At 50.6% G+C, this 27,559-nt stretch overlaps 1 protein-coding gene across 1 annotated transcript in view; it reads left to right on the top strand.

Annotated features, from left to right (window-relative positions):
- ATRNL1 (attractin like 1) overlaps nucleotides 1-27,559 on the top strand; it is a 453,110-nt gene that overhangs the window by 67,121 nt on the left and 358,430 nt on the right. The window contains exons 8-10 of the mRNA XM_040438845.1: nucleotides 9,315-9,570; nucleotides 23,873-24,056; nucleotides 25,712-25,866. Coding sequence (XP_040294779.1) covers nucleotides 9,315-9,570; nucleotides 23,873-24,056; nucleotides 25,712-25,866 — 595 coding nt within the window. The remainder of the gene's footprint in view (nucleotides 1-9,314; nucleotides 9,571-23,872; nucleotides 24,057-25,711; nucleotides 25,867-27,559) is intronic.

Raw genomic sequence — 27,559 nt, 5'->3', positions numbered from 1 at the left:
GGAAAATAGACTGTATTCTCCTGTCCTACAGTCATCCTCTCCCCTGAAATGGCTGATAACAGGGAGCAATACATTGTATTCTCCTGTCCTACAGTCATCCTCTCCCCTGAAATGGCTGATAACAGGGGGCAATAGATTGTATTCTCCTGTCCTACAGTCATCCTCTCCCCTGAAATGGCTGATAACAGGGAGCAATACATTGTATTCTCCTGTCCTACAGTCATCCTCTCCCCTGAAATGGCTGATAACAGGGGGCAATAGACTGTATTCTCCTGTCCTACAGTCATCCTCTCCCCTGAAATGGCTGATAACAGGGGACAATAGACTGTATTCTCCTGTCCTACAGTCATCCTTTCCCCTGAAATGGCTGATAACAGGGAGCAATAGACTGTATTCTCCTGTCCTACAGTCATCCTCTCCCCTGAAATGGCTGATAACAGGGAGCAATAGACTGTATTCTCCTGTCCTACAGTCATCCTCTCCCCTGAAATGGCTGATAACAGGAGGCAATAGACTGTATTCTCCTGTGCTACAGTCATCCTCTCTCCTGACATGGCTGATAACAGGGGGCAATAGACTGTATTCTCCTGTCCTACAGTCATCTTCTCCCCTGAAATGGCTGATAACAGGGGGCAATAGATTGTATTCTCCTGTCCTACAGTCATCCTCTTCCCTGAAATGGCTGATAACAGGAGGCAATAGACTGTATTCTCCTGTCCTACAGTCATCCTCTTCCCTGAAATGGCTGATAACAGGAGGCAATAGACTGTATTCTCCTGTCCTACAGTCATCCTCCCCCCTGAAATGGCTGATAACAGGGAGCAATAGACTGTATTCTTCTGTCCTACAGTCATCCTCTCCCCTGAAATGACTGATAACAGGAGGCAATAGACTGTATTCTCCTGTCCTACAGTCATCCTCTCCCCTGAAATGGCTGATAACAGGAGGCAATAGACTGTATTCTCCTGTCCTACAGTCATCCTCTCCCCTGAAATGGCTGATAACAGGGGACAATAGATTGTATTCTCCTGTCCTACAGTCATCCTCTCCCCTGAAATGGCCGATAACAGGAGCAATAGACTGTATTCTCCTGTCCTACAGTCATCCTCTCTCCTGAAATGGCTGATAACAGGGGAAAATAGACTGTATTCTCCTGTCCTACAGTCATCCTCTCCCCTGAAATGGCTGATAACAGGGAGCAATACATTGTATTCTCCTGTCCTACAGTCATCCTCTCCCCTGAAATGGCTGATAACAGGGGGCAATAGATTGTATTCTCCTGTCCTACAGTCATCCTCTCCCCTGAAATGGCTGATAACAGGGAGCAATACATTGTATTCTCCTGTCCTACAGTCATCCTCTCCCCTGAAATGGCTGATAACAGGGGGCAATAGACTGTATTCTCCTGTCCTACAGTCATCCTCTCCCCTGAAATGGCTGATAACAGGGGACAATAGACTGTATTCTCCTGTCCTACAGTCATCCTTTCCCCTGAAATGGCTGATAACAGGGAGCAATAGACTGTATTCTCCTGTCCTACAGTCACCCTCTCCCCTGAAATGGCTGATAACAGGGAGCAATAGACTGTATTCTCCTGTCCTACAGTCATCCTCTCCCCTGAAATGGCTGATACCAGGGGGCAATAGACTGTATTCTCCTGTCCTACAGTCATCCTCTCCCCTGAAATGGCTGATAACAGGGAGCAATAGACTGTATTCTCCTGTCCTACAGTCATCCTCTCCCCTGAAATGGCTGATAACAGGGGACAATAGACTGTATTCTCCTGTCCTACAGTCATCCTTTCCCCTGAAATGGCTGATAACAGGGAGCAATAGACTGTATTCTCCTGTCCTACAATCATCCTCTCCCCTGAAATGGCCGATAACAGGGGCAATAGACTGTATTCTCCTGTCCTACAGTCACCCTCTCCCCTGAAATGGCTGTTAACAGGGGGCAATAGACTGTATTCTCCTGTCCTACAGTCATCCTCTCCCCTGAAATGGCTGATAACAGGGGGCAATAGACTGTATTCTCCTGTCCTACAGTCATCCTCTCCCCTGAAATGGCTGATAACAGGGAGCAATAGACTGTATTCTCCTGTCCTACAGTCATCCTCTCCCCTGAAATGGCTGATAACAGGGGGCAATAGACTGTATTCTCCTGTCCTACAGTCATCCTCTCCCCTGAAATGGCTGATAACAGGGGGCAATAGATTGTATTCTCCTGTCCTACAGTCATCCTCTCCCCTGAAATGGCTGATAACAGGGGACAATAGACTGTATTCTCCTGTCCTACAGTCATCCTCTCCCCTGAAATGGCTGATAACAGGGGGCAATAGACTGTATTCTCCTGTCCTACAGTCATCCTCTCCCCTGAAATGGCTGATAACAGGGGGCAATAGATTGTATTCTCCTGTCCTACAGTCATCCTCTCCCCTGAAATGGCTGATAACAGGGGACAATAGACTGTATTCTCCTGTCCTACAGTCATCCTCTCCCCTGAAATGGCTGATAACAGGGGCAATAGACTGTATTCTCCTGTCCTACAGTCATCCTCTCCCCTGAAATGGCTGATAACAGGGGGCAATAGACTGTATTCTCCTGTCCTACAGTCATCCTCTCCCCTGAAATGGCTGATAACAGGGGGCAATAGACTGTATTCTCCTGTCCTACAGTCATCCTTTCCCCTGAAATGGCTGATAACAGGGAGCAATAGACTGTATTCTCCTGTCCTACAGTCATCCTATCCCCTGAAATGGCTGATAACAGGGAGCAATAGACTGTATTCTCCTGTCCTACAGTCACCCTCTCCCCTGAAATGGCTGATAACAGGGGGCAATAGACTGTATTCTCCTGTCCTACAGTCATCCTCTCCCCTGAAATGGCTGATAACAGGGAGCAATAGACTGTATTCTCCTGTCCTACAGTCATCCTCTCCCCTGAAATGGCTGATAACAGGGAGCAATAGATTGTATTCTCCTGTCCTACAGTCATCCTCTCCTCTGAAATGGCTGATAACAGGGAGCAATAGACTGTATTCTCCTGTCCTACAGTCATCCTCTCCCCTGAAATGGCTGATAACAGGGGGCAATAGACTGTATTCTCCTGTCCTACAGTCATCCTCTCCCCTGAAATGGCTGATAACAGGGGGCAATAGACTGTATTCTCCTGTCCTACAGTCATCCTCACCCCTGAAATGGCTGATAACAGGGGCAATAGACTGTATTCTCCTGTCCTACAGTCATCCTCTCCCCTGAAATGGCTGATAACAGGAGGCAATAGACTGTATTCTCCTGTCCTACAGTCATCCTCCCCCCTGAAATGGCTGATAACAGGGGGCAATAGACTGTATTCTCCTGTCCTACAGTCATCCTCTCCCCTGAAATGTCTGATAACAGGGAGCAATAGACTGTATTCTCCTGTCCTACAGTCATCCTCTCCCCTGAAATGGCTGATAACAGGGGGCAATAGACTGTATTCTCCTGTCCTACAGTCATCCTCTCCCCTGAAATGGCTGATAACAGGGGGCAATAGACTGTATTCTCCTGTCCTACAGTGATCCTCTCCCCTGAAATGGCTGATAACAGGGGCAATAGACTGTATTCTCCTGTCCTACAGTCATCCTCTCCCCTGAAATGGCTGATAACAGGGGGCAATAGACTGTATTCTCCTGTCCTACAGTCATCCTCTCCCCTGAAATGGCTGATAACAGGGGGCAATAGACTGTATTCTCCTGTCCTACAGTCATCCTCTCCCCTGAAATGGCTGATAACAGGGGGCAATAGACTGTATTCTCCTGTCCTACAGTCATCCTCCCCCCTGAAATGGCTGATAACAGGGGCAATAGACTGTATTCTCCTGTCCTACAGTCATCCTCTCCCCTGAAATGGCTGATAACAGGGGGCAATAGACTGTATTCTCCTGTCTTACAGTCATCCTTTCCCCTGAAATGGCTGATAACAGGGAGCAATAGACTGTATTCTCCTGTCCTACAGTCATCCTCTCCCCTGAAATGGCTGATAACAGGGAGCAATAGACTGTATTCTACTGTCCTACAGTCATCCTCTCCCCTGAAATGGCTGATAACAGGGGGCAATAGACTGTATTCTCCTGTCCTACAGTCATCCTCTCCCCTGAAATGGCTGATAACAGGGGGCAATAGACTGTATTCTCCTGTCCTACAGTCACCCTCTCCCCTGAAATGGCTGATAACAGGGGGCAATAGACTGTATTCTCCTGTCCTACAGTCATCCTCTCCTCTGAAATGGCTGATAACAGGGGGCAATAGACTGTATTCTCCTGTCCTACAGTCATCCTCTCCCCTGAAATGGCTGATAACAGGGGGCAATAGACTGTATTCTCCTGTCCTACAGTCATCCTCTCCCCTGAAATTGCTGATAACAGGGGGCAATAGACTGTATTCTCCTGTCCTACAGTCATCCTCTCCCCTGAAATGGCTGATAACAGGGGGCAATAGACTGTATTCTCCTGTCCTACAGTCATCCTCTCCCCTGAAATGGCTGATAACAGGGGGCAATAGACTGTATTCTCCTGTCCTACAGTCATCCCCTCCCCTGAAATGGCTGATAACAGGGGGCAATAGGCTGTATTCTCCTGTCCTACAGTCATCCTCCCCCCTGAAATGGCTGATAACAGGGGCAATAGATTGTATTCTCCTGTCCTACAGTCATCCTCTACCCTGAAATGTCTGATAACAGGGGGCAATAGATTGTATTCTCCTGTCCTACAGTCATCCTCTCCCCTGAAATGACTGATAACAGGGGGCAATAGACTGTATTCTCCTGTCCTACAGTCATCCTCTCCTCTGAAATGGCTGATAACAGGGGCAATAGATTGTATTCTCCTGTCCTACAGTCATCCTCTACCCTGAAATGTCTGATAACAGGGGGCAATAGATTGTATTCTCCTGTCCTACAGTCATCCTCTCCCCTGAAATGACTGATAACAGGGGGCAATAGACTGTATTCTCCTGTCCTACAGTCATCCTCTCCTCTGAAATGGCTGATAACAGGGGCAATAGATTGTATTCTCCTGTCCTACAGTCATCCTCTCCCCTGAAATGGCTGATAACAGGGGGCAATAGACTGTATTCTCCTGTCCTACAGTCATCCTCTCCCCTGAAATGGCTGATAACAGGGGGCAATAGACTGTATTCTCCTGTCCTACAGTCATCCTCTCCTCTGAAATGGCTGATAACAGGGGGCAATAGACTGTATTCACCTGTCCTACAGTCATCCTCCCCCCTGAAATGGCTGATAACAGGGGGCAATAGACTGTATTCTCCTGTCCTACAGTCATCCTCTCCCCTGAAATGGCTGATAACAGGAGGCAATAGACTGTATTCTCCTGTCCTACAGTCATCCTCTCCTCTGAAATGGCTGATAACAGGGGGCAATAGACTGTATTCTCCTGTCCTACAGTCATCCTCTCCCCTGAAATGGCTGATAACAGGGGGCAATAGACTGTATTCTCCTGTCCTACAGTCATCCTCCCCCCTGAAATGGCTGATAACAGGGGGCAATAGACTGTATTCTCCTGTCCTACAGTCATCCTCTCCCCTGAAATGGCTGATAACAGGGGACAATAGATTGTATTCTCCTGTCCTACAGTCATCCTCCCCTGAAATGGCTGATAACAGGGAGCAATAGACTGTGTTCTCCTGTCCTACAGTCATCCTCTCCCCTGAAATGGCTGATAACAGGGGGCAATAGACTGTATTCTCCTGTCCTACAGTCATCCTCTCCCCTGAAATGGCTGATAACAGGGGGCAATAGATTGTATTCTCCTGTCCTACAGTCATCCTCTCCCCTGAAATGGGTGATAACAGAGGAGCAATAGACTGTATTCTCCTGTCCTACAGTCATCCTCTCCCCTGAAATGGCTGATAACAGGGGGCAATAGACTGTATTCTCCTGTCCTACAGTCATCCTCTCCCCTGAAATGGCTGATAACAGGGGGCAATAGACTGTATTCTCCTGTCCTACAGTCATCCTCCCCCCTGAAATGGCTGATAACAGGGGGCAATAGACTGTATTCTCCTGTCCTACAGTCATCCTCTCCCCTGAAATGGCTGATAACAGGGGACAATAGATTGTATTCTCCTGTCCTACAGTCATCCTCCCCTGAAATGGCTGATAACAGGGAGCAATAGACTGTGTTCTCCTGTCCTACAGTCATCCTCTCCCCTGAAATGGCTGATAACAGGGGGCAATAGACTGTATTCTCCTGTCCTACAGTCATCCTCTCCCCTGAAATGGCTGATAACAGGGGGCAATAGATTGTATTCTCCTGTCCTACAGTCATCCTCTCCCCTGAAATGGGTGATAACAGAGGAGCAATAGACTGTATTCTCCTGTCCTACAGTCATCCTCTCCCCTGAAATGGCTGATAACAGGGGGCAATAGACTGTATTCTCCTGTCCTACAGTCATCCTCTCCTCTGAAATGGCTGATAACAGGGGGCAATAGATTGTATTCTCCTGTCCTACAGTCATCCTCTCCCCTGAAATGGGTGATAACAGAGGAGCAATAGACTGTATTCTCCTGTCCTACAGTCATCCTCTCCCCTGAAATGGCTGATAACAGGGGGCAATAGACTGTATTCTCCTGTCCTACAGTCATCCTCTCCTCTGAAATGGCTGATAACAGGGGGCAATAGACTGTATTCTCCTGTCCTACAGTCATCCTCTCCCCTGAAATGGCTGATAACAGGGGGCAATAGACTGTATTCTCCTGTCCTACAGTCATCCTCTCCCCTGAAATGGCTGATAACAGGGGGCAATAGACTGTATTCTCCTGTCCTACAGTCATCCTCTCCCCTGAAATGGCTGATAACAGGGGGCAATAGATTGTATTCTCCTGTCCTACAGTCATCCTTTCCCTTGAAATGGCTGATAATAGGGAGCAATAGATTGTATTCTGTTGTCCTACAGTCAGCCATGTTGGACACAATCCTGCTTTCCCAGGTACAGATGAGCGGTGTATGACGGGTGGTTTTGTCTCCCTGCAGACCGTCTCGCCCCCTCTCCGTGGAGCGCTCATGATTTATGGATTCCGCTTCCTCCGGGTTTATCTGTCGGAGCAGCTGCTGCTGTTTAATAAATAATCCGGCGGCTCCTGTCACCTGTAGCTTCCCCTGGAGAGCAGCGGCGGTGGCGCTGCTCGTCTCGGCATTGATTGCGGTTTGGCCGCTGCTCTCCATTCACATCTGTTAATCCACAGCTGATGAATCCGGCTTCGGGACCTTCGCTGAGAGGTCAGACCCCCTCACCTGTAGAATCTTCCCCCGGGGTGAGCTGGGGTCTCGGCTAGGTGACAGCCACTGTTACAAGGCCCATAGAGGTTGTCATCCAGCTTTCCACAGACCCCCAAGGGCTAGAAGTCCTTATTATTCTGCATTGATCTCTCCCTCCTCCCTCTTCTCTTCCTCCTGTCAGTCTTCACTGCAGTTTTTGCATTCTATTCATGCTCAGGTTGGGCAGAGCTGTAGGTCCCTCCCCAGTAGTGAGGGCCGTGTAGACCCCTTATGAGCAGAGCCATAGATCCTTCCTTGATATGTCGGACGGTGGCTGCGGAGCGCTGGTGCGTTGTGTTCATACAGATTCTTGTGCCGCTCCCGATCCCTGCGCCACTTATCTACCTGACTGATATGCTGCGTACCGTCGGTCCCGCGAGACGGTCGCTGTCACTGAGGTGTAAATATATCCCAGCGACTGATACTAATCCCTGCTGATTTGTTGCCTTCGAGGACCGCCGCTGATTTATGAGCAGCGTCACCCGCCGGTCTCCTCATTTACAGATTATCCTCACTTTATGAGGAGATACGACGCCGAGCGCGGCGACAAACACTCCTGACTCTCAGCTCCTCTCAACAGCGACCATGTGACGCCGAGTAACCCCGTAAATACTCAGGTCACATCCAGAGCTGCATTCACAATTCTGCTGGTTTCCTATCCCAGGGTGCAGTGCATTGTGGGAGCTGAAGTCACATGACTCTGATCTGCATAAAGGTTGTCACTTTGTAGCTGCTTTGCATTATTTATCTTCAATTGTGCAAATACAGGAAGTGTGCCCCGGAGCTGCGATCAGAATGCTGGCCCCCACACGATGGTCTGGGGTGTGTCCTCCTCCACAATCTTTCCATGACCTTTGTCACAATCCTCCACCTCTACCCTGGAGAGGGGCACAACCAGGTCTGGGCCCCTCTGCCCGAGGGCCCCTCTGCTATCAGCCACATGTTCTGTATCTATTATTACATTGCCCAGCATTTATTATACTCCAGAGCTACATTCACAATTCTGCTGATTATTACTGGAAACAGTCAGCAAGCATGTGGAGAGACAGTTGGCGTTAGTCAGTTTCTACATCAGATGAGTGCCCATCCTTTGGGACCTCTTCAGGGGTCTTAGTAGCCCTGCTGAGATTTGTAGTTCTCCCACACAGCCTCATCCAGTCCTATGTAGATAAAAATGTATAATGAGAAGTTCTGCAACTTTCTAATAGACCATTGTATTTCAGTTCCTCACCAGGATCAGGATCTCTGCTTGCTGTCAGTTAATGGAAACCTCCTTCTTTGTATCCATCTCACAGCTGAGGGTTTGTTACTATTGCGTCCATTCTAGACAATGACACATGTCACCTGCACTGATACACTGTAACAAACTGTCAAAAGAGGAGAGAGCTCTGCTGGTGTGTTTACGTTAGAGGATTGTAGTACACATTGTAACAAACCCTCTGCTGTGGGAAGTATTAGGTTGGGATGTAAGCAAGAATGTTTCTATTCACTGACCGCAAGCAGAGATCTTGAAGATGGTGAGGAATTAAAACACAAAGCCTATTAGGAAGCTGAAGAAATGTGTCGCTCTGCGCTCCAGCCGCCATTTGTTTTTCCGCTTGGTGGACCGCGCGCTCTATTATACGCTATTACGCCTCCGTTCCGATATTGTGTGTCCTCGTTTCATTCAATCCGGATGTACAAACAACATGGCCGCCATTACCGCTCCCAGGGTTTGTCATTCAGCTTTTCCAGATCCTGAATCGCACACGTGTCCAGTTATTGGATGACAGTCTGCATGGAAGGATTGGTGGCCACCCAGCTTTCCAGGGAGCAGATGTAATGTCCAGATAAATGAAATGTGTGTTTATCCAGGGATTCATGAGTAGAATGCGAGGACTACAGTGGAGACTGACAGTGGACTGGTAACAGCGTACCCACCCCGTATGTTCCCTGCACCGCTGATCCTATCTGGCTTGTTGTATAATATAATCACCCCTCCCCCGTTTTCTGCCCCTCCAGGATGAGATCTACATGTATGGCGGGAAGATTGAGACGAGCGGCGGGAACGTCACCAATGAACTCTGGATCTTCGACATCTCCAGTAAGTCGTGGAGCATGCGGGCGCCGCTCGTCCTGAACCACGGGCAGCACTACGCGGTGGAGGGGCACACGGCGCACATCCTGGAGCTGGACAGCCGCGAGGTGGTGATGGTCGTCATATTCGGTTACTCTGCGGTCTACGGGTACATCAGCAACGTCCAGGAGTATTACCTGAGTGAGTGCTGCGCTGCCCCGGGGCAAACAAGGGGGCAACTGAGCACGGCCCTCAAAGTATGGGGAGGAAATATTCTGAAACTGGTGACTGAGGTGGGTGACTGTGTGCAGGCAGGGAGGTGGGTGACTGTGTGCAGGCAGGGAGGTGGGTGACTGTGTGCAGGCAGGGAGGTGGGTGACGGTGTGCAGGCAGGGAGGTGGGTGACTGTGTGCAGGCAGGGAGGTGGGTGACGGTGTGCAGGCAGGGAGGTGGGTGACGGTGTGCAGGGAGGTGGGTGACTGTGTGCAGGGAGGGAGGTAAGTGACGGTGTGCAGGCAGGGAGGTGGGTGACGGTGTGCAGGGAGGTGGGTGACTGTGTGCAGGGAGGGAGGTGGGTGACTGTGTGCAGGCAGGGAGGTGGGTGACGGTGTGCAGGGAGGTGGGTGACTGTGTGCAGGCAGGGAGGTGGGTGACTGTGTGCAGGGAGGTGGGTGACTGTGTGCAGGCAGGGAGGTGGGTGACTGTGTGCAGGCAGGGAGGTGGGTGACGGTGTGCAGGCAGGGAGGTGGGTGACGGTGTGCAGGGAGGTGGGTGACTGTGTGCATGCAGGGAGGTGGGTGACTGTGTGCAGGCAGGGAGGTGGGTGACTGTGTGCAGGGAGGTGGGTGACTGTGTGCAGGCAGGGAGGTGGGTGACTGTGTGCAGGCAGGGAGGTGGGTGACGGTGTGCAGGCAGGGAGGTGGGTGACGGTGTGCAGGCAGGGAGGTGGGTGACGGTGTGCAGGCAGGGAGGTGGGTGACGGTGTGCAGGCAGGGAGGTGGGTGACGGTGTGCAGGCAGGGAGGTGGGTGACGGTGTGCAGGCAGGGAGGTGGGTGACGGTGTGCAGGCAGGGAGGTGGGTGACGGTGTGCAGGCAGGGAGGTGGGTGACGGTGTGCAGGCAGGGAGGTGGGTGACTGTGTGCAGGCAGGGAGGTGGGTGACGGTGTGCAGGCAGGGAGGTGGGTGACGGTGTGCAGGGAGGTGGGTGACTGTGTGCAGGCAGGGAGGTGGGTGACGGTGTGCAGGGAGGTGGGTGACGGTGTGCAGGGAGGTGGGTGACGGTGTGCAGGGAGGTGGGTGACTGTGTGCAGGCAGGAAGGTGGGTGACTGTGTGCAGGCAGGGAGGTGGGTGACTGTGTGCAGGCAGGGAGGTGGGTGACTGTGTGCAGAGAGGTGGGTGACGGTGTGCAGGCAGGGAGGTGGGTGACTGTGTGCAGGCAGGGAGGTGGGTGACGGTGTGCAGGGAGGTGGGTGACTGTGTGCAGGCAGGGAGGTGGGTGACGGTGTGCAGGGAGGTGGGTGACTGTGTGCAGGCAGGGAGGTGGGTGACGGTGTGCAGGCAGGGAGGTGGGTGACGGTGTGCAGGGAGGTGGGTGACGGTGTGCAGGGAGGTGGGTGACGGTGTGCAGGGAGGTGGGTGACTGTGTGCAGGCAGGAAGGTGGGTGACTGTGTGCAGGCAGGGAGGTGGGTGACTGTGTGCAGGCAGGGAGGTGGGTGACTGTGTGCAGAGAGGTGGGTGACGGTGTGCAGGCAGGGAGGTGGGTGACTGTGTGCAGGCAGGGAGGTGGGTGACGGTGTGCAGGGAGGTGGGTGACTGTGTGCAGGCAGGGAGGTGGGTGACGGTGTGCAGGCAGGGAGGTGGGTGACGGTGTGCAGAGAGGTGGGTGACTGTGTGCAGGCAGGGAGGTGGGTGACTGTGTGCAGGCAGGGAGGTGGGTGACTGTGTGCAGGGAGGTGGGTGACTGTGTGCAGGCAGGGAGGTGGGTGACTGTGTGCAGGCAGGGAGGTGGGTGACGGTGTGCAGGCAGGGAGGTGGGTGACGGTGTGCAGGCAGGGAGGTGGGTGACGGTGTGCAGGCAGGGAGGTGGGTGACGGTGTGCAGGCAGGGAGGTGGGTGACTGTGTGCAGGCAGGGAGGTAGGTGACTGTGTGCAGGGAGGTGGGTGACGGTGTGCAGGCAGGGAGGTGGGTGACTGTGTGCAGGCAGGGCGGTGGGTGACTGTGTGCAGGCAGGGAGGTGGGTGACTGTGTGCAGGCAGGGTGGTGGGTGACGGTGTGCAGGCAGGGAGGTGGGTGACGGTGTGCAGGCAGGGAGGTGGGTGACGGTGTGCAGGCAGGGAGGTGGGTGACGGTGTGCAGGCAGGGAGGTGGGTGACGGTGTGCAGGCAGGGAGGTGGGTGACGGTGTGCAGGCAGGGAGGTGGGTTACTGTGTGCAGGCAGGGAGGTGGGTGACTGTGTGCAGGGAGGTGGGTGACGGTGTGCAGGCAGGGAGGTGGGTTACTGTGTGCAGACAGGGAGGTGGGTGACGGTGTGCAGGGAGGTGGGTGACGGTGTGCAGGCAGGGAGGTGGGTGACTGTGTGCAGGCAGGGAGGTGGGTGACGGTGTGCAGGCAGGGAGGTGGGTGACTGTGTGCAGGCAGGGAGGTGGGTGACTGTGTGCAGGCTGGGAGGTGGGTGACGGTGTGCAGGCAGGGAGGTGGGTGACGGTGTGCAGGCAGGGAGGTGGGTGACGGTGTGCAGGCAGGGAGGTGGGTGACACTTTGGAGGAGGGGCAGGTTCCTATAATCTCTTTATTGCTGTGCCCCGTTATGAAAGGAGTCACTGCCATCATCAGTCTCTATGATCGACCAAGTCACCTGGGAGTAGTGTGCGCTTTGTGTAATGGCGCTTTGTGTAATGGCGCATTATGGGGGTGATTGTCCCTTGTCAGGTTCCCTTTTGCCTCAGATGTGCCGCTTGTCACCTCCACTTATCTGTGAAAAGATCAAAGTAAAATTGCTCAGAAGTCGCATCTGGTGAGATTCACATCATTACCCACATATAGAGGTGAAAGAATTTCTTGGAGAAACTCACATTTTTATTCTTTGACCAGCCGAAGTATGTACAATAAAGCAGGACCCCCAGCCAGACCACCGTCATACAGATTATATATAATACATCCTGTATTATACTCCAGAGCTGCACTCACTATTCTGCTGGTGAAGTCACTGTGTACATACATTACTTATCCTGTACTGATCCTGAGTTACATCCTGTATTATACTCCAGAGCTGCACTCACTATTCTGCTGGTGCAGTCACTGTGTACATACATTACTTATCCTGTACTGATCCTGTGTTACATCCTGTATTATACTCCAGAGCTGCACTCACTATTCTGCTGGGGCAGTCACTGTGTACATACATTACTTATCCTGTACTGATCCCGAGTAACATCCTGTATTATACTCCAGAGCTGCACTCACTATTCTTCTGGTGCAGTCACTGTGTACATACATTACTTATCCTGTACTGATCCTGAGTTATATCCTGTATTATACTCCAGAGCTGCACTCACTATTCTGCTGGTGCAGTCACTGTGTACATGCATTACTTATCCTGTACTGATCCTGAGTTGTATCCTGTATTATACTCCAGAGCTGCACTCACTATTCTGCTGGTGCAGTCACTGTGTACATACATTACCTATCCTGTACTGATCCTGAGTTACATCCTGTATTATACTCCAGAGCTGCACTCACTATTCTGCTGGTGCAGTCACTGTGTACATACATTACTTATCCTGTACTGATCCTGAGTTACATCCTGTATTACACTCCAGAGCTGCACTCACTATTCTGCTGGTGCAGTCACTGTGTACATACATTACTTATCCTGTACTGATCCTGAGTTACATCCTGTATTATACTCCAGAGCTGCACTCACTATTCTGCTGGTGCAGTCACTGTGTACATACATTACTTATCCTGTACTGATCCTGAGATACATCCTGTATTATACTCCAGAGCTGCACTCACTATTCTGCTGGTGCAGTCACTGTGTACATACATTACTTATCCAGTACTGATCCTGAGTTACATCCTGTATTATACTCCAGAGCTGCACTTACTATTCTGCTGGTGCAGTCACTGTGTACATACATTACTTATCCTGTACTGACCCTGAGTTACATCCTGTATTATACTCCAGAGCTGCACTCACTATTCTGCTGGTGGAGTCACTGTGTACATACATTACTTATCCTGTCCTGATCCTGTATTATACTCCAGAGCTGCACTCACTATTCTGCTGGTGCAGTCACTGTGTACATACATTACTTATCTTGTACTGATCCTGAGTTACATCCTGTATTATACTCCAGAGCTGCACTCACTATTCTGCTGGTGCAGTCACTGTGTACATACATTACTTATCCTGGACTGATCCTGAGTTACATCCAGTATTATACTCCAGAGCTGCACTCACTATTCTGCTGGTGCAGTCAGTGTGTACATACATTACTTGTCCTGTACTGATCCTGTATTATACTCCAGAGCTGCACTCACTGTCAAGGACATCAGGTCTGTATGTGATGAGAGGTCACAGATGATCCTCCTGTGGAGGCTGTTATTATGCCATTACTCTGGGTCTTGTGGGGCCCCTTGTCAGCTTTGGCCCCAGGTCACCTCCTATAAACCTGCAGCTCCGTTTTTGGATGCAGATGACATTTGCGTTGATTGCAGAGAGAATTTCCAGTAGACGACCTCCGGTGCCCTCAGAGCTGTGATCGTGGCGGAGGCGTATTATTTTGCCCCTTTTCTCATACAGATGGGTGTGGAGGCGTTGGGTCCTGTAATTCGGCTTTTTGCCTCTGCTATGAGATTTAGGCATAGGAGTGATCTGAGGTTGGATACAATTGTAACAAACCCTCAGCTGTGAGAAGCTTTAGGTCTGTACAGGTTTTCAGCCAAAATTGAAATGTTCCCATTTTCCCATTTGCCGACAGCAAGCAGAGGTCTTGAAAACGATGAAGAATTAAGTCCCGAATAGTCTTAGGATGGTCTTGACGCTCTGCTGAAGCCTTATTTGCAGACTTCTGGCTGCCGGCCCTTTAAATCTGCCGCCCGTTTTGGCTGATGATGAATTTCTCTGCACACTCCTAGAGCTGCGGACGTTCTCAGCGTTATGGATTAAGTCATTCGGTGTAAGTGCTGGAGGTTAATTGTAGGGGGGGTCCCCCTGTCGGAGAGCGGACCCCCCTCTTCCTGTGGATGCCAGGGACGCTGTGAGTGCCCTTTCTTCCACGCTCTGTCTAATGGCTGCCAGCGCCGCCATAAATCTCCGCAGGGAATGATATGGCGAGTTTTACTAACTTGGATCATAAAGCTTTGTCTTTTTTCCTGCTCCAGTCCAGAGGGAAATTTATTTTGGTTTCGGTTAGTAATACCTCATAAAATTCTGCCGTCCTCGGTGAGAGGCTCAAGGTGACTCGCGCCTCTATCGTACGACCAGTGCTTTGTAGAGGAGCGCGGCTGCTCCTGCCAGCTGGGGGGGGGCATCATGGATTTTCCCTCTTCATATTCCACCTTTTCTCTGTTTCACATGATACAATGTATCACATGATTAATTACTCCATATTACACCTCACTGGGCGGTGGCAGCAGCGGGCACCGTGCCGGGTCATGCCCGCAGGGTACCTCATCTTCATCTAGATTATAGGGGTGCGGGTGGTCAGGACTGGTCCTGCTGTGGGAGGGGGGGGTGAGGATTGGTCCTGCTGTGGGAGTGGGGGGAGGTGAGGATTGGTCCTGCTGTGGGAGTGGGGGGAGGTGAGGATTGGTCCTGCTGTGGGAGTGGGGGGGTGAGTATTGGTCCTGCTGTGGGAGTGGGGGGAGGTGAGGATTGGTCCTGCTGTGGGAGTGGGGGGGTGAGTATTGGTCCTGCTGTGGGAGTGGGGGGAGGTGAGGATTGGTCCTTCTGTGGGAGTGGGGGGAGGTGAGGATTGATCCTGCTGTGGGAGTGGGGGGGTGATGATTGGTCCTGCTGTGGGAGTGGGGGGGGGGTGAGGATTGGTCCTGCTGTGGGAGTGGGGGGAGGTGAGGATTGGTCCTGCTGTGGGAGTGGGGGGGTGAGGATTGGTCCTGCTGTGGTGCTGTGGGAGTGGGGGGGTGAGGATTGGTCCTGCTGTTGGAGTGGGGGGAGGTGAGGATTGGTCCTGCTGTGGGAGTGAAGGGAGGTGAGGATTGATCCTGCTGTGGGAGTGGGGGGGAGGTGAGGATTGATCCTGCTGTGGGAGTGGGGGGGGGGGGAGGATTGGTCCTGCTGTGGGAGTGGGGGGGGGGGGGGGGGGGTTGGTCCTGCTGTGGGAGTGGGGGGGGGGGGGTGAGGATTGGTCCTGCTGTGGGAGTGGGGGGAGGTGAGGATTGGTCCTGCTGTGGGAGTGGGGGGGTGAGGATTGGTCCTGCTGTGGGAGTGGGGGGGTGAGGATTGGTCCTGCTGTGGGAGTGAAGGGGTGAGGATTGGTCCTGCTGTGGGAGTGGGGGGAGGTGAGGATTGGTCCTGCTGTGGGAGTGGGGGGGTGAGGATTGGTCCTGCTGTGGGAGTGGGGGGGTGAGGATTGGTCCTGCTGTGGGAGTGGCGGGTGGGGTGAGGATTGGTCCTGCTGTGGGGGGAGGTGAGGAATGGTCCTGCTGTGGGGGGAGGTGAGGAATGGTCCTGCTGTGGGGGGAGGTGAGGATTGGTCCTGCTGTGGGGGGAGGTGAGGATTGGTCCTGCTGTGGGAGTGGGGGGAGGTGAGGATTGGTCCTGCTGTGGGAGTGGGGGAAGGTGAGGATTGGTTCTGCTGTGGGGGGGCTGCTCCCCTCCCCCTGCCTTACCTGCTCACTGATGGTCTGCCATGCCAGTGGGGGTGCAGCGATGCCATTGAGCAATGCCCCCACATACCAGCGCCTGTACCCTAATACTGCCCCCCTCTCTTCATCGCTCCCCTTGATCTCCTCCTATAGAACTGCATAACCAGGCAGTTACCTATCAGGATCCTGGGAAAGCTGGGTGACTACCAGTGTTTGCTCCATATTGGTCATCACCCAGCTTTCCCAGAACCAGATACTTATGGGCCAGCTGCTGACCTGGCACCGAGTCCCAGTGCTGCGCTCCTCACGCTCTTTATTGTGCAATCGGGTGGGATGGAGACTGGGGCCCCCTTGTCTATGACTAGATGGGGGCCCGGCAGTCAGACCCCCTATACAGTGGATAGACTATAAATATTTATGGCCTGAAAACCCCTCTAACTGTACTTCATTATAAGGCCATGCCGTTTCTAATACTCCAGTCACACCCAGAGCTGCATTTACAGAGTTTGGCCTCATGCACACGACCGTTTTTTTTAAGGTCCGCAAAAACGGGGTCCGTAGGTCCGTGATCCGTGACCGTTTTTTCGTCCGTGGGTCTTCCTTGATTTTTGGAGGATCCACGGACATAAAGAAAAAGTCGTTTTGGTGTCCGCCTGGCCGTGCGGAGCCAAACGGATCCGTCCTGAATTACAATGCAAGTCAATGGGGACGGATCCGTTTGACGTTGACACAATATGGTGCAATTGCAAACGGATCCGTCCCCCATTGACCCATCACCATGGGAACACCTCTATGTTAGAATATACCATCGGATTTGAGTTAGATTGTGAAAACTCATATCCGACAGTATATTCTAACACAGAGGCGTTCCCATAGTGATGGGGACGCTTCAAGTTAGAATATCCTACGAACTGTGTACATGACTGCCCCCTGCTGCCTGGCAGCACCCGATCTCTTACAGGGGGATGTGATCCGCACAATTAACCCCTCAGGTCCTGAGGGGTTAATTGTGCGTATCATAGCCCCCTGTAAGAGATCATGTGCTGCCAGGCAGGAGGGGGCAGACCCCCCTCCCTACGCAGTTTTAAATTCATTGGTGGCCAGTGGGCCCCCCTCCCTCCCCTGTAGTACTGTAGATTCATTGGTGGCCAGTGGGCCCCCCCTCCCTCCCTTGTATTTAACACATTGGTGGCCAGTGCGGCCGGCCCCCCCTCCCGACTTCCCTCCCTCCCTCCCCTGTATTACTGTAGATTCATTGGTGGCCAGTGCCCCCCCTCCCTCCCTCCCTGCCTCCCCTGTATTACATTCATTGGTGGCCAGTGGGCCCCCCCTCCCTCCCCTGTATTATTGTACATTCATTGGTGGCCAGTGGGCCCCCCCTCCCTCCCCCTCCTAATTAAAATCCCCCCCCTATCATTGGTGGCAGCGGAGAGTTCCGATCGGAGTCCCAGTTTAATCGCTGGGGCTCCGATCGGTAACCATGGCAACTAGGACGCTACTGCAGTCCTGGTTGCCATGGTTACTTAGCAATTTTTAGAAGCATTATACTTACCTGCGATGTCTGTGACCGGCCGGGCGCTCCTCCTACTGGTAAGTGACAGGTCTGTGCGGTGCATTGCTTATAGCACAGACCTTTCACTTACCAGTAGGAGGAGCGCCCGGCCAGACACAGACATCGCAGCTCGCAGGTAAGTATAATGCTTCTAAAATTGCTAACTAACCATGGCAACCAGGACTGCAGTAGCGTCCTGGTTGCCATGGTTACCGATCGGAGCCCCAGCGATTAAACTGGGACTCCGATCGGAACTCTCCGCTGCCACCAATGATAGGGGGGGAGATTTTAATTTGGAGGGGGAGGGAGGGGGCTCACTGGCCACCAATGAATGTACAGTACTACAGGGGAGGGAGGGGGACCCACTTGCCACCAATGTGTTAATTACCGGGGAGTGAGGGGGGGGGCCCCACTGGCCACCAATGAATCTACAGTAATACAGGGGAGGGAGGGCCGGCCGCACTGGCCATCAATGTGTTAACTACAGGGGAGGGAGGGGGGGGGGGGCACACTGGCCACCAATGAATTTAAAACTGGGGAGGGAGGGGGGTCTGCCCCCTGCTGCCTGGCAGCACATGATCTCTTACAGGGGGCTATGATACGCACAATTAGCCTCTCAGGTGCAGCAACTGAGGGGTTAATTGTGCGGATCACAGCCCCCTGTAAGAAATCGGGTGCTGCCAGGCAGCAGAGGGCAGTCATGTACACAGTTCTTAGTATATTCTAACTAGAAGCGTCCCAATCACTATGGGAACGCCTCTGTGTTAGAATATACTGTCGGATCTGAGTTTTCACGAAGTGAAAACTCAGCTCTGAAAAAGCTTTTATGCAGAAGGATCTGCGGATCTGTCTGTGTGAAAGAAGCCTACGACCACGGACGCGGATGGCAATCTTGTGTGTATCCGTGTTTTTTCACGGACCCATTGACTTGAATGGGTCCGTGAACCGTTGTCCGTCAAAAAAATAGGACAGGTCATATTTTTTTGACGGACAGGAAAAACGGATCACGGATGCGGCTGCAAAACGGTGCATTTTCCAACTTTTCCACGGACCCATTGAAAGTCAATGGGTCAGCGAAAAAAAAAAAGGGAAAACGGAACAACGGCCGCGGATGCACACAACGGTCGTGTGCATGAGGCCTTTGCCTCTGGAACTGCGGTTAGACGATGGGCTCCTCCTCCTGTATACCGCCATCGGAGCTCCCACCATTCCCCGTGTCAGCGCCACGTCTTGGACAGTGTGTGTTGAGACGCTGTTGACGGGGATTGGAAACACAATTGTTATTTTATTGAATAATTTCCAGAAGGAATAAGAGAGTAACATCACAATGTGGCTGCATCGCTGGGAATACACCTGCTGTGAGGAGAGGTGGGGGGGGGGGGGCGCCTCTTTACAGGGGTCTTACAGGTTTAGAAAACATGGCTACTTTAATCCAGAAACGGCGCCTCTCCAGTCCGTGGGTTGTGTCTGGAAACGAATGGGGCTGACCTGTGATACCGCACACGACCTCTGGGCAGGGGTGGCGCTGTTTTTAGAAGAATGTAATGTGATGATGAAAAATAAAATAAAAAATTGCTTAGCCTTTAAGGAGTTAAGATACTTTTCTGTTTGTTGGCATGTTACTTTGTCATCTCTGCTTGCTGTCAGTGAATTGGAACATTCTTGTTTACTTCTTCACCTAGCGCTGCTCAGGGATTGTTACAATGTATCCAGCCATAAAATTCTCTGTCAGCTGCTACATTGTAGCATTAACTGAACATCTGATGTGGCACCTGAGACCCCTGGATAACAGCGGCATTTGCTGCCAGATTTATAGCGGGGGCGTCCTCCTGTGTCCGGCCCTGATGTTCTCATCCGTCTTTCCACAGATACTGAATGTCATATAAATCTGCGTTCTGTGGAGTTTTATTCCCCCGCTTCCTCTTCTCACATTCCTGCCTCATTCTTACTCTTGTTCTGGCATTCTGTGCACAAACCAGGAGGCTCAGGATGAGCACAACTATGGTATCTACCCAATATAGGAAGCTGCAGGGAATTATGGGAAGAGACCGTGACTATAAATGATGAATCCACGGCCTGTGTGGGGGGAGATCTGCAGATCATTCCAGTTTCTCCGCAGACCATTGCTCTTAGTCCTCACAATTGAAGGGGTTAATGGTGAACATCCCTGGTGGTCTATGGTGGTGACAGGGTTAATGATTACCTCCCTGGTGGTCTATGGTGGTGACAGGGTTAATGATAACCTCCCTGGTGGTCTGGGGTGGTCAGTGTCGGACTGGGGTGTCTAGGGCCCACCAGAACTGTCATCGGGAAATCTGTGACACTAAGGCCTCATGCACACGACCGCAAATCGCGGATCCGCAAAAAACGGAAGCCGCCCGTGTGCCTTCCGCAATTTGCGGAACGGAACTGGCGGCGCATTGTAGAAATGCCTATTCTTGTCCGCAAAACGGACAAGAATAGGACATGCTATATTTTTTTTGCGGGGCCGCGGAACGGAGCAACGGATGCGGACAGCACACGGAGTGCTGTCCGCATCTTTTGCGGACCCATTGAAGTGAATGGATCCGCACCTGAGCCGCAAAAAATGCAGCTCGGATGTGGACCAGAACAATGGTCGTGTGCATGAGGCCTAAGTCCACGGCGTCTACATACCAGCAAAGTGGATGAAACCTGACCCACAATACAATTCACAGCAAGAACTGGACTGCGGTGCGGTCTCTGAGTACAGGTAATGTAGTAGATGTCACCTGCAGTCCTATGTAACACCACAGATAACACAGTGATAACTCTCTGAGTACAGATAATGTAGTAGATGTCACCTGCAGTCCTATGTAACACCACAGATAACACAGTGATAACTCTGAGTACAGATAATGTAGTAGATGTCACCTGCAGTCCTATGTAACACCACAGATAACACAGTGATAACTCTCTGAGTACAGATAATGTAGTAGATGTCACCTGCAGTCCTATGTAACACCACAGATAGCACCGTGATAACTCTCTGAGTACAGGTAATGTAGTAGATGTCACCTGCAGTCCTATGTAACACCACAGATAACACAGGGATAACTCTTGAGTACAGATAATGTAGTAGATGTCACCTGCAGTCCTATGTAACACTACAGATAACACAGTGATAGCTCTCTGAGTACAGATAATGTAGTAGATGTCACCTGCAGTCCTATGTAACACCACAGATAACACAGTGATATCTCTCTGAGTACAGATGATGTAGTAGATGTCTCCTGCAGTCCTATGTAACACCACAGATAACACAGTGATAACTCTCTGAGTACAGATAATGTAGTAGATGTCACCTGCAGTCCTATGTAACACCACAGATAACACAGTGATAGCTCTCTGAGTACAGATAATGTAGTAGATGTCACCTGCAGTCCTATGTAACACCACAGATCACACAGTGATAACTCTCTGAGTACAGATAATGTAGTAGATGTCACCTGCAGTCCTATGTAACACCACAGATAGCACCGTGATAACTCTCTGAGTACAGATAATGTAGTAGATGTCACCTGCAGTCCTATGTAACACCACAGATAACACAGGGATAACTCTTGAGTACAGATAATGTAGTAGATGTCACCTGCAGTCCTATGTAACACTACAGATAACACAGTGATAGCTCTCTGAGTACAGATAATGTAGTAGATGTCACCTGCAGTCCTATGTAACACCACAGATAACACAGTGATATCTCTCTGAGTACAGATGATGTAGTAGATGTCTCCTGCAGTCCTATGTAACACCACAGATAACACAGTGATAACTCTCTTAGTACAGATAATGTAGTAGATGTCACCTGCAGTCCCATGTAACACCACAGATAACACAGTGATAACTCTCTGAGTACAGATAATGTAATAGATGTCACCTGCAGTCCTATGTAACACTACAGATAACACAGTGATAACTCTCTTAGTACAGATAATGTAGTAGATGTCACCTGCAGTCCTATGTAACACCACAGACAACACAGGGATCACTCTCTGAGTACAGATAATGTAGTAGATGTCACCTGCAGTCCTATGTAACACCACAGATAACACAGGGATCACTCTCTGAGTACAGATAATGTAGTAGATGTCACCTGCAGTCCTATGTAACACCACAGATAACACAGTAATAGCTCTCTGAGTACAGATAATGTAGTAGATGTCACCTGCAGTCCTATGTAACACCACAGATAAGACATTGATAGCTCTCTGAGTACAGGTAATGTAGTAGATGTCACCTGCAGTCCTATGTAACACCACAGATCACACAGTGATAACTCTCTGAGTACAGACAATGTAGTACATGTCACCTGCAGTCCTATGTAACACCACAGATAACACAGTGATAACTCTCTGAGTATAGATAATGTAGTAGATGTCACCTGCAGTCCTATGTAACACCACAGATAACACAGTGATAACTCTCTGAGTACAGATAATGTGGTAGATGTCACCTGCAGTCCTATGTAACACCACAGATAACACAGTGATAACTCTCTGAGTACAGATAATGTGGTAGATGTCACCTGCAGTCCTATGTAACACCACAGATAACACAGTGATAACTCTCTGAGTACAGATAATGTAGCAGATGTCACCTGCAGTCCTATGTAACACTACAGATAACACAATGATAGCTCTCTGAGTACAGATAATGTAGTAGATGTCACCTGCAGTCCTATGTAACACCACAGATAACACAGTGATATCTCTCTGAGTACAGATAATGTAGTAGATGTCACCTGCAGTCCTATGTAACACTACAGATAACACAGTGATAACTCTCTTAGTACAGATAATGTAGTAGATGTCACCTGCAGTCCTATGTAACACCACAGACAACACAGGGATCACTCTCTGAGTACAGATAATGTAGTAGATGTCACCTGCAGTCCTATGTAACACCACAGATAACACAGGGATCACTCTCTGAGTACAGATAATGTAGTAGATGTCACCTGCAGTCCTATGTAACACCACAGATAACACAGTAATAGCTCTCTGAGTACAGATAATGTAGTAGATGTCACCTGCAGTCCTATGTAACACCACAGATAAGACATTGATAGCTCTCTGAGTACAGATAATGTAGTAGATGTCACCTGCAGTCCTATGTAACACCACAGATAAGACATTGATAGCTCTCTGAGTACAGGTAATGTAGTAGATGTCACCTGCAGTCCTATGTAACACCACAGATCACACAGTGATAACTCTCTGAGTACAGACAATGTAGTACATGTCACCTGCAGTCCTATGTAACACCACAGATAACACAGTGATAACTCTCTGAGTACAGATAATGTAGTAGATGTCACCTGCAGTCCTATGTAACACCACAGATAACACAGTGATAACTCTCTGAGTACAGATAATGTAGTAGATGTCACCTGCAGTCCTATGTAACACCACAGATAACACAGTGATATCTCTCTGAGTACAGATAATGTAGTAGATGTCACCTGCAGTCCTATGTAACACCACAGATAACACAGTGATATCTCTCTGAGTACAGATAATGTAGTACATGTCACCTGCAGTCCTATGTAACACCACAGATAACACAGTGATAACTCTCTGAGTACAGATGATGTAGTAGATGTCACCTGCAGTCCTATGTAACACCACAGATAACACAGTGATAACTCTCTGAGTACAGATAATGTAGCAGATGTCACCTGCAGTCCTATGTAACACCACAGATAACACAGTGATACCTCTCTGAGTACAGATAATGTAGTAGATGTCACCTGCAGTCCTATGTAACACCACAGATAACACAGTGATACCTCTCTGAGTACAGATAATGTAGTAGATGTCACCTGCAGTCCTATGTAACACCACAGATAACACAGTGATAACTCTCTGAGTACAGATAATGTAGTAGATGTCACCTGCAGTCCTATGTAACATCTCATATAACACAGTGATAACTCTCCTAGTACAGATAATCGTGGTCTACGGTGGTAAAGGGGTTACCGGGGACATCCCTGGTGGTCTATGGTGGTAAAGGGGTTACCGGGGACATCCCTGGTGGTCTTCGGTGGAGCTGGCGCCTGCTTGCTGATAGTTTCCCTTCTCTCACATTTCTCGTTCGCAGGGTCCAACACCTGGCTGGTGCCTGACACGCGGGGGGCCATCGTGCAGGGGGGATACGGCCACACCAGCGTCTACGACCCGATCACAAGGTCTGCCTATGTGCACGGAGGATACAAAGCCCTTCCCGGGAACAAGTACGGCCTGGTGGACGACCTGTACCGATACGAAGTCAACACCCGCACCTGGTGGGTTCAACAATAGAGTGCAGCTCATGATGTGATATCCTCTATAGTCCAGACCAGCGCTGTATTCGTAGTCCACAGGGGCCGCGCTACCGCCTGCTGATGTGATGGGGTCACCATAGACCGCGAGGAGATTATGGGGGTTCAGTTTAATTCTAGTATTAGAATTCCATTATCAAGAGCTTTGTTACACTGTATCAGTCTGGAGTCTGGGCTCTCAGAGCATTGTCCAGACTGGATACAATTGTAGCAAACCCTCAGCCACTGCAAGAAGAAGTCAAGATGGGTTTTTAACCTCAGGATGTAGAATGCTTCCATTCACCGACAGCAAGCAGAGGGCTCCTAGATCCTTCAGTTTTACTATGCAGTGCTCCAGTCTGGCAGTGCAGGGGTTACCAGTGACCTATCTGGCGCTTGCTTTGCAGAATAGACTGCACAAACACTGACTCTAAGCTGTTGATCCAGCATGGTTCCTTATGGGATGAGCGGCGCCCGGATGGTCCGCGCACTCGTACGTTGACCTTTCCTTCCCAGCACCTCGGATGATTAAGCTCCATCTCTCACTCACTGGTTTAATTTGTGCCTGGAGAGGCCATGACGCCCCCACCTGACCCGGGGGGCTGCTGCGGGAGGAGGGGGCATCGCGCTGGAAATGTTAGGAAACGCTTGTGCCTGGGACGACTGGACTGATGGAAATGCGACAAGCCGGGGGCAAATCACTAACATTGAAATTAAGCTGCACTTCCCCTTTAAGGCAGATACGTGCCAGTCCGGGGAGCTGCCCCGGGGTCCTCCCTGCATGGTGGCGCTGCAGTGATCTTATCTCTACAGACCAGGGCTGCATTAACCAGGCAGGAGCTGTAATCGGTCGACCTGTGATAGGATAGAGGGGCAGATGGCCACAGTGGGCTCCGTGCAGACCCTGAACAAGCCGGGGCGGTTTCCCTTTAAGAGGCGCAGTCTCGGGGCTTCAGCACCTATATCTATAGATTGTGCTGCACGTTCTCTGCTCAGATAGAGGAGGAGGCGACGTCTCAGCTCACAGATAATGAACCCCCAGAGCAGCGCTCGCTGACCGCACGTTTATTCATAAGTATCACAACCACAGGGCAAGAATTAAGCAAATCTGTTACCCCAGAAAGGGCAGCTCCGGCCCCGGGCCCCCGACCTTTCCCATGGAGGCCGCGTCAGTTATTAAAACTTGCCGTATTTATTTTCCCCGTCTGTATCTCTTTATATTCTGACCTTTTTTGTTCCCATTTACGTTTTTTCACGCCGCCACCTCCATCTCGTTTCTCTCCCACTGAAACTTTCTGCATCAAATCTTAAGGCCCCTGCTTGCTGTCGGGGAATGGAGACGTTTTGCTTATATCCAAAGTGTAAAAAAAAACACCTCATTCTGACCTAATACTTCTCGCAGATGAAGTTTTGTTACAATTGTATCCAGGCTGACCAGACTGATACATCGTAACAAACAGGTGAGCGGCGTGCTGCTCGGCTCTCAGGAACATTGTAACAAACCCCCAGCAGTGAGAAATATTAGGTCAGGACAGGTTTTCAGCCTCCTGTCCTGGAGCAGAACCTCGCTATTCAGTGACAGCCAGCAGAGGTCTTGAGACTTGTTGTGTGTTGTGGTGACTTCTCCCTTCATGTTCCAGGATGATCCTGAAGGAGAGCGGGCTGTCGCGGTACCTGCACTCTGCCGTGCTGATCAGCGGCGCCATGCTGGTGTTTGGCGGCAACACGCATAACGACACGTCCCTGAGCAACGGCGCCAAGTGCTTCTCAGCAGACTTCCTGGCCTATGACATCGGTGAGTGTTAACCCTTTCCCTGCCAGCAGCCCTGTGCCCTGCCATTTACTTCCTCCAATCCAGTACCAGTGACTGGCGCCGGATTAAAGGAATGTTAGTGGTGGTAGTGAGGATGATGGGAGTAATGTTCCTTCTGTTTAGTATTTTACGTATACATTTTCCTTGGAACTTCTTTAGCCTCCTTCAGGCGACCGCGCGTTTCACGGTGGCAGCTGCTTATTATCTACGAGAGGTAACAATGGGCTGCTCGGCTGTAATGGACTCTGCGCCGTGTATTATAACTGGTGATTAATCCCCCGCAGCGAGAACATTGCCGTACGCTTCTGATAAATGGCGCAGTGGTTCCGAATATCACATCATGCTTTATGCTGCAGTCACATCCAGAGCTGCATCCACAATTCAGCCTCTCATGTTACATGACTGCCACCTACTGGATCCTTGTCTGCACAGCGCCTGTCCTGCTGGAGATGTTGTGTTCACACCTGGCTGATCTACACTGCGTCTCCCACAATGCAGTGTACCTGGGTGCAGGGTATTATAGGGCGCAGCCAAATTGGGGGGGGGGGGGGGGGGGGGGGGGGGGCTACGGGCCCATAATTATAACTGCAGCTCTGGAGGTCACTGAGTTACAAGATCTATAACGGCAACATTGAGAATGCCGCACTGATGTCTACTGTGGTACACGTGGCATGATGTAACACCATGAATGTGTCTGCAGCTCTCAGTGTGACTGGAGTACAAAGCATGATGACTGCTGCTCTACATGTTTTCAGAGTACAGAACATTATGTAAGAGTAAGATTGCAAGTGCCGCTTTGGATGTCACTAGAGTATACAGAACAGTATAATAGCAGAATTGTGAATGCGGCTCTGGAGTTGATTGTAGTATGAGACACTACAGCATGATGGGGATTGCAGCTCTGGGTGTAACTGGAAGAGGAGACATGATGCAATAGCAGAATTGTGAATGCAGCTCTGGACGTGTCACAGCAGAATAGTAGATCTACCCCTGTCTATAACTGGAGTATAAGGAACAGTATAAAAGCAGAATTGTGAATGCAGCTCTGGTTGTAACTGGAAGATAAGACATGATGCAATAGCGGAATTGTGAATGCAGCTCTGGATGTGTCACAGCAGAATAGTAGATGTGCCCCTGACTATAACTGGAGTATAAGGCCTCATGCACACGACCGTTGTTGTGTTCCGTTCCGCAAAATGGGGTTCCGTTGTTCTGTGATCTGTTTCTGTTTTTGTTTCCGTGTGTCTTCCTTTATTTTTGGAGGACCACCAGCCATGAAGGAAAGTAAAAAAAAGTCTAAGTCAAGTTTGCCATGCAAATGATAGGAAAAAAACGGACGCGGACGACAATCTTGTGTGCCTCCGTGTTTTTTCACGGTCCCATTGACTTGAATGGGTCCGCGAACCGTTTTCCGTGAAAAAAATAGGACAGGTCATATTTTTTTGACGGACTCGAACCACGGATCACGGACGCGGATGACAAACGGTGCATTAGCCGAATTTTCAACGGACCCATTGAAAGTCAATGGGTCTGCAGAAAATCACGAAAAATGGAACAACGGACACAGATTAAAAAAACGGTTGTGTGCATGAGGCCTAAGGAACAGTGTAAAAGCAGAATTGTGAATGCAGCTCTGGATGTAACTGGAAGATGAGACATGATGCAACAGCAGAAT

The sequence above is a fragment of the Bufo bufo genome, chromosome 6 (genome assembly GCF_905171765.1).
Source record: "Bufo bufo chromosome 6, aBufBuf1.1, whole genome shotgun sequence".
Lineage (NCBI taxonomy): Eukaryota > Metazoa > Chordata > Amphibia > Anura > Bufonidae > Bufo > Bufo bufo.
The sequence above is the reverse complement of the archived record's forward strand: the minus strand, read 5'-3'. Positions and strand labels throughout refer to the sequence as shown.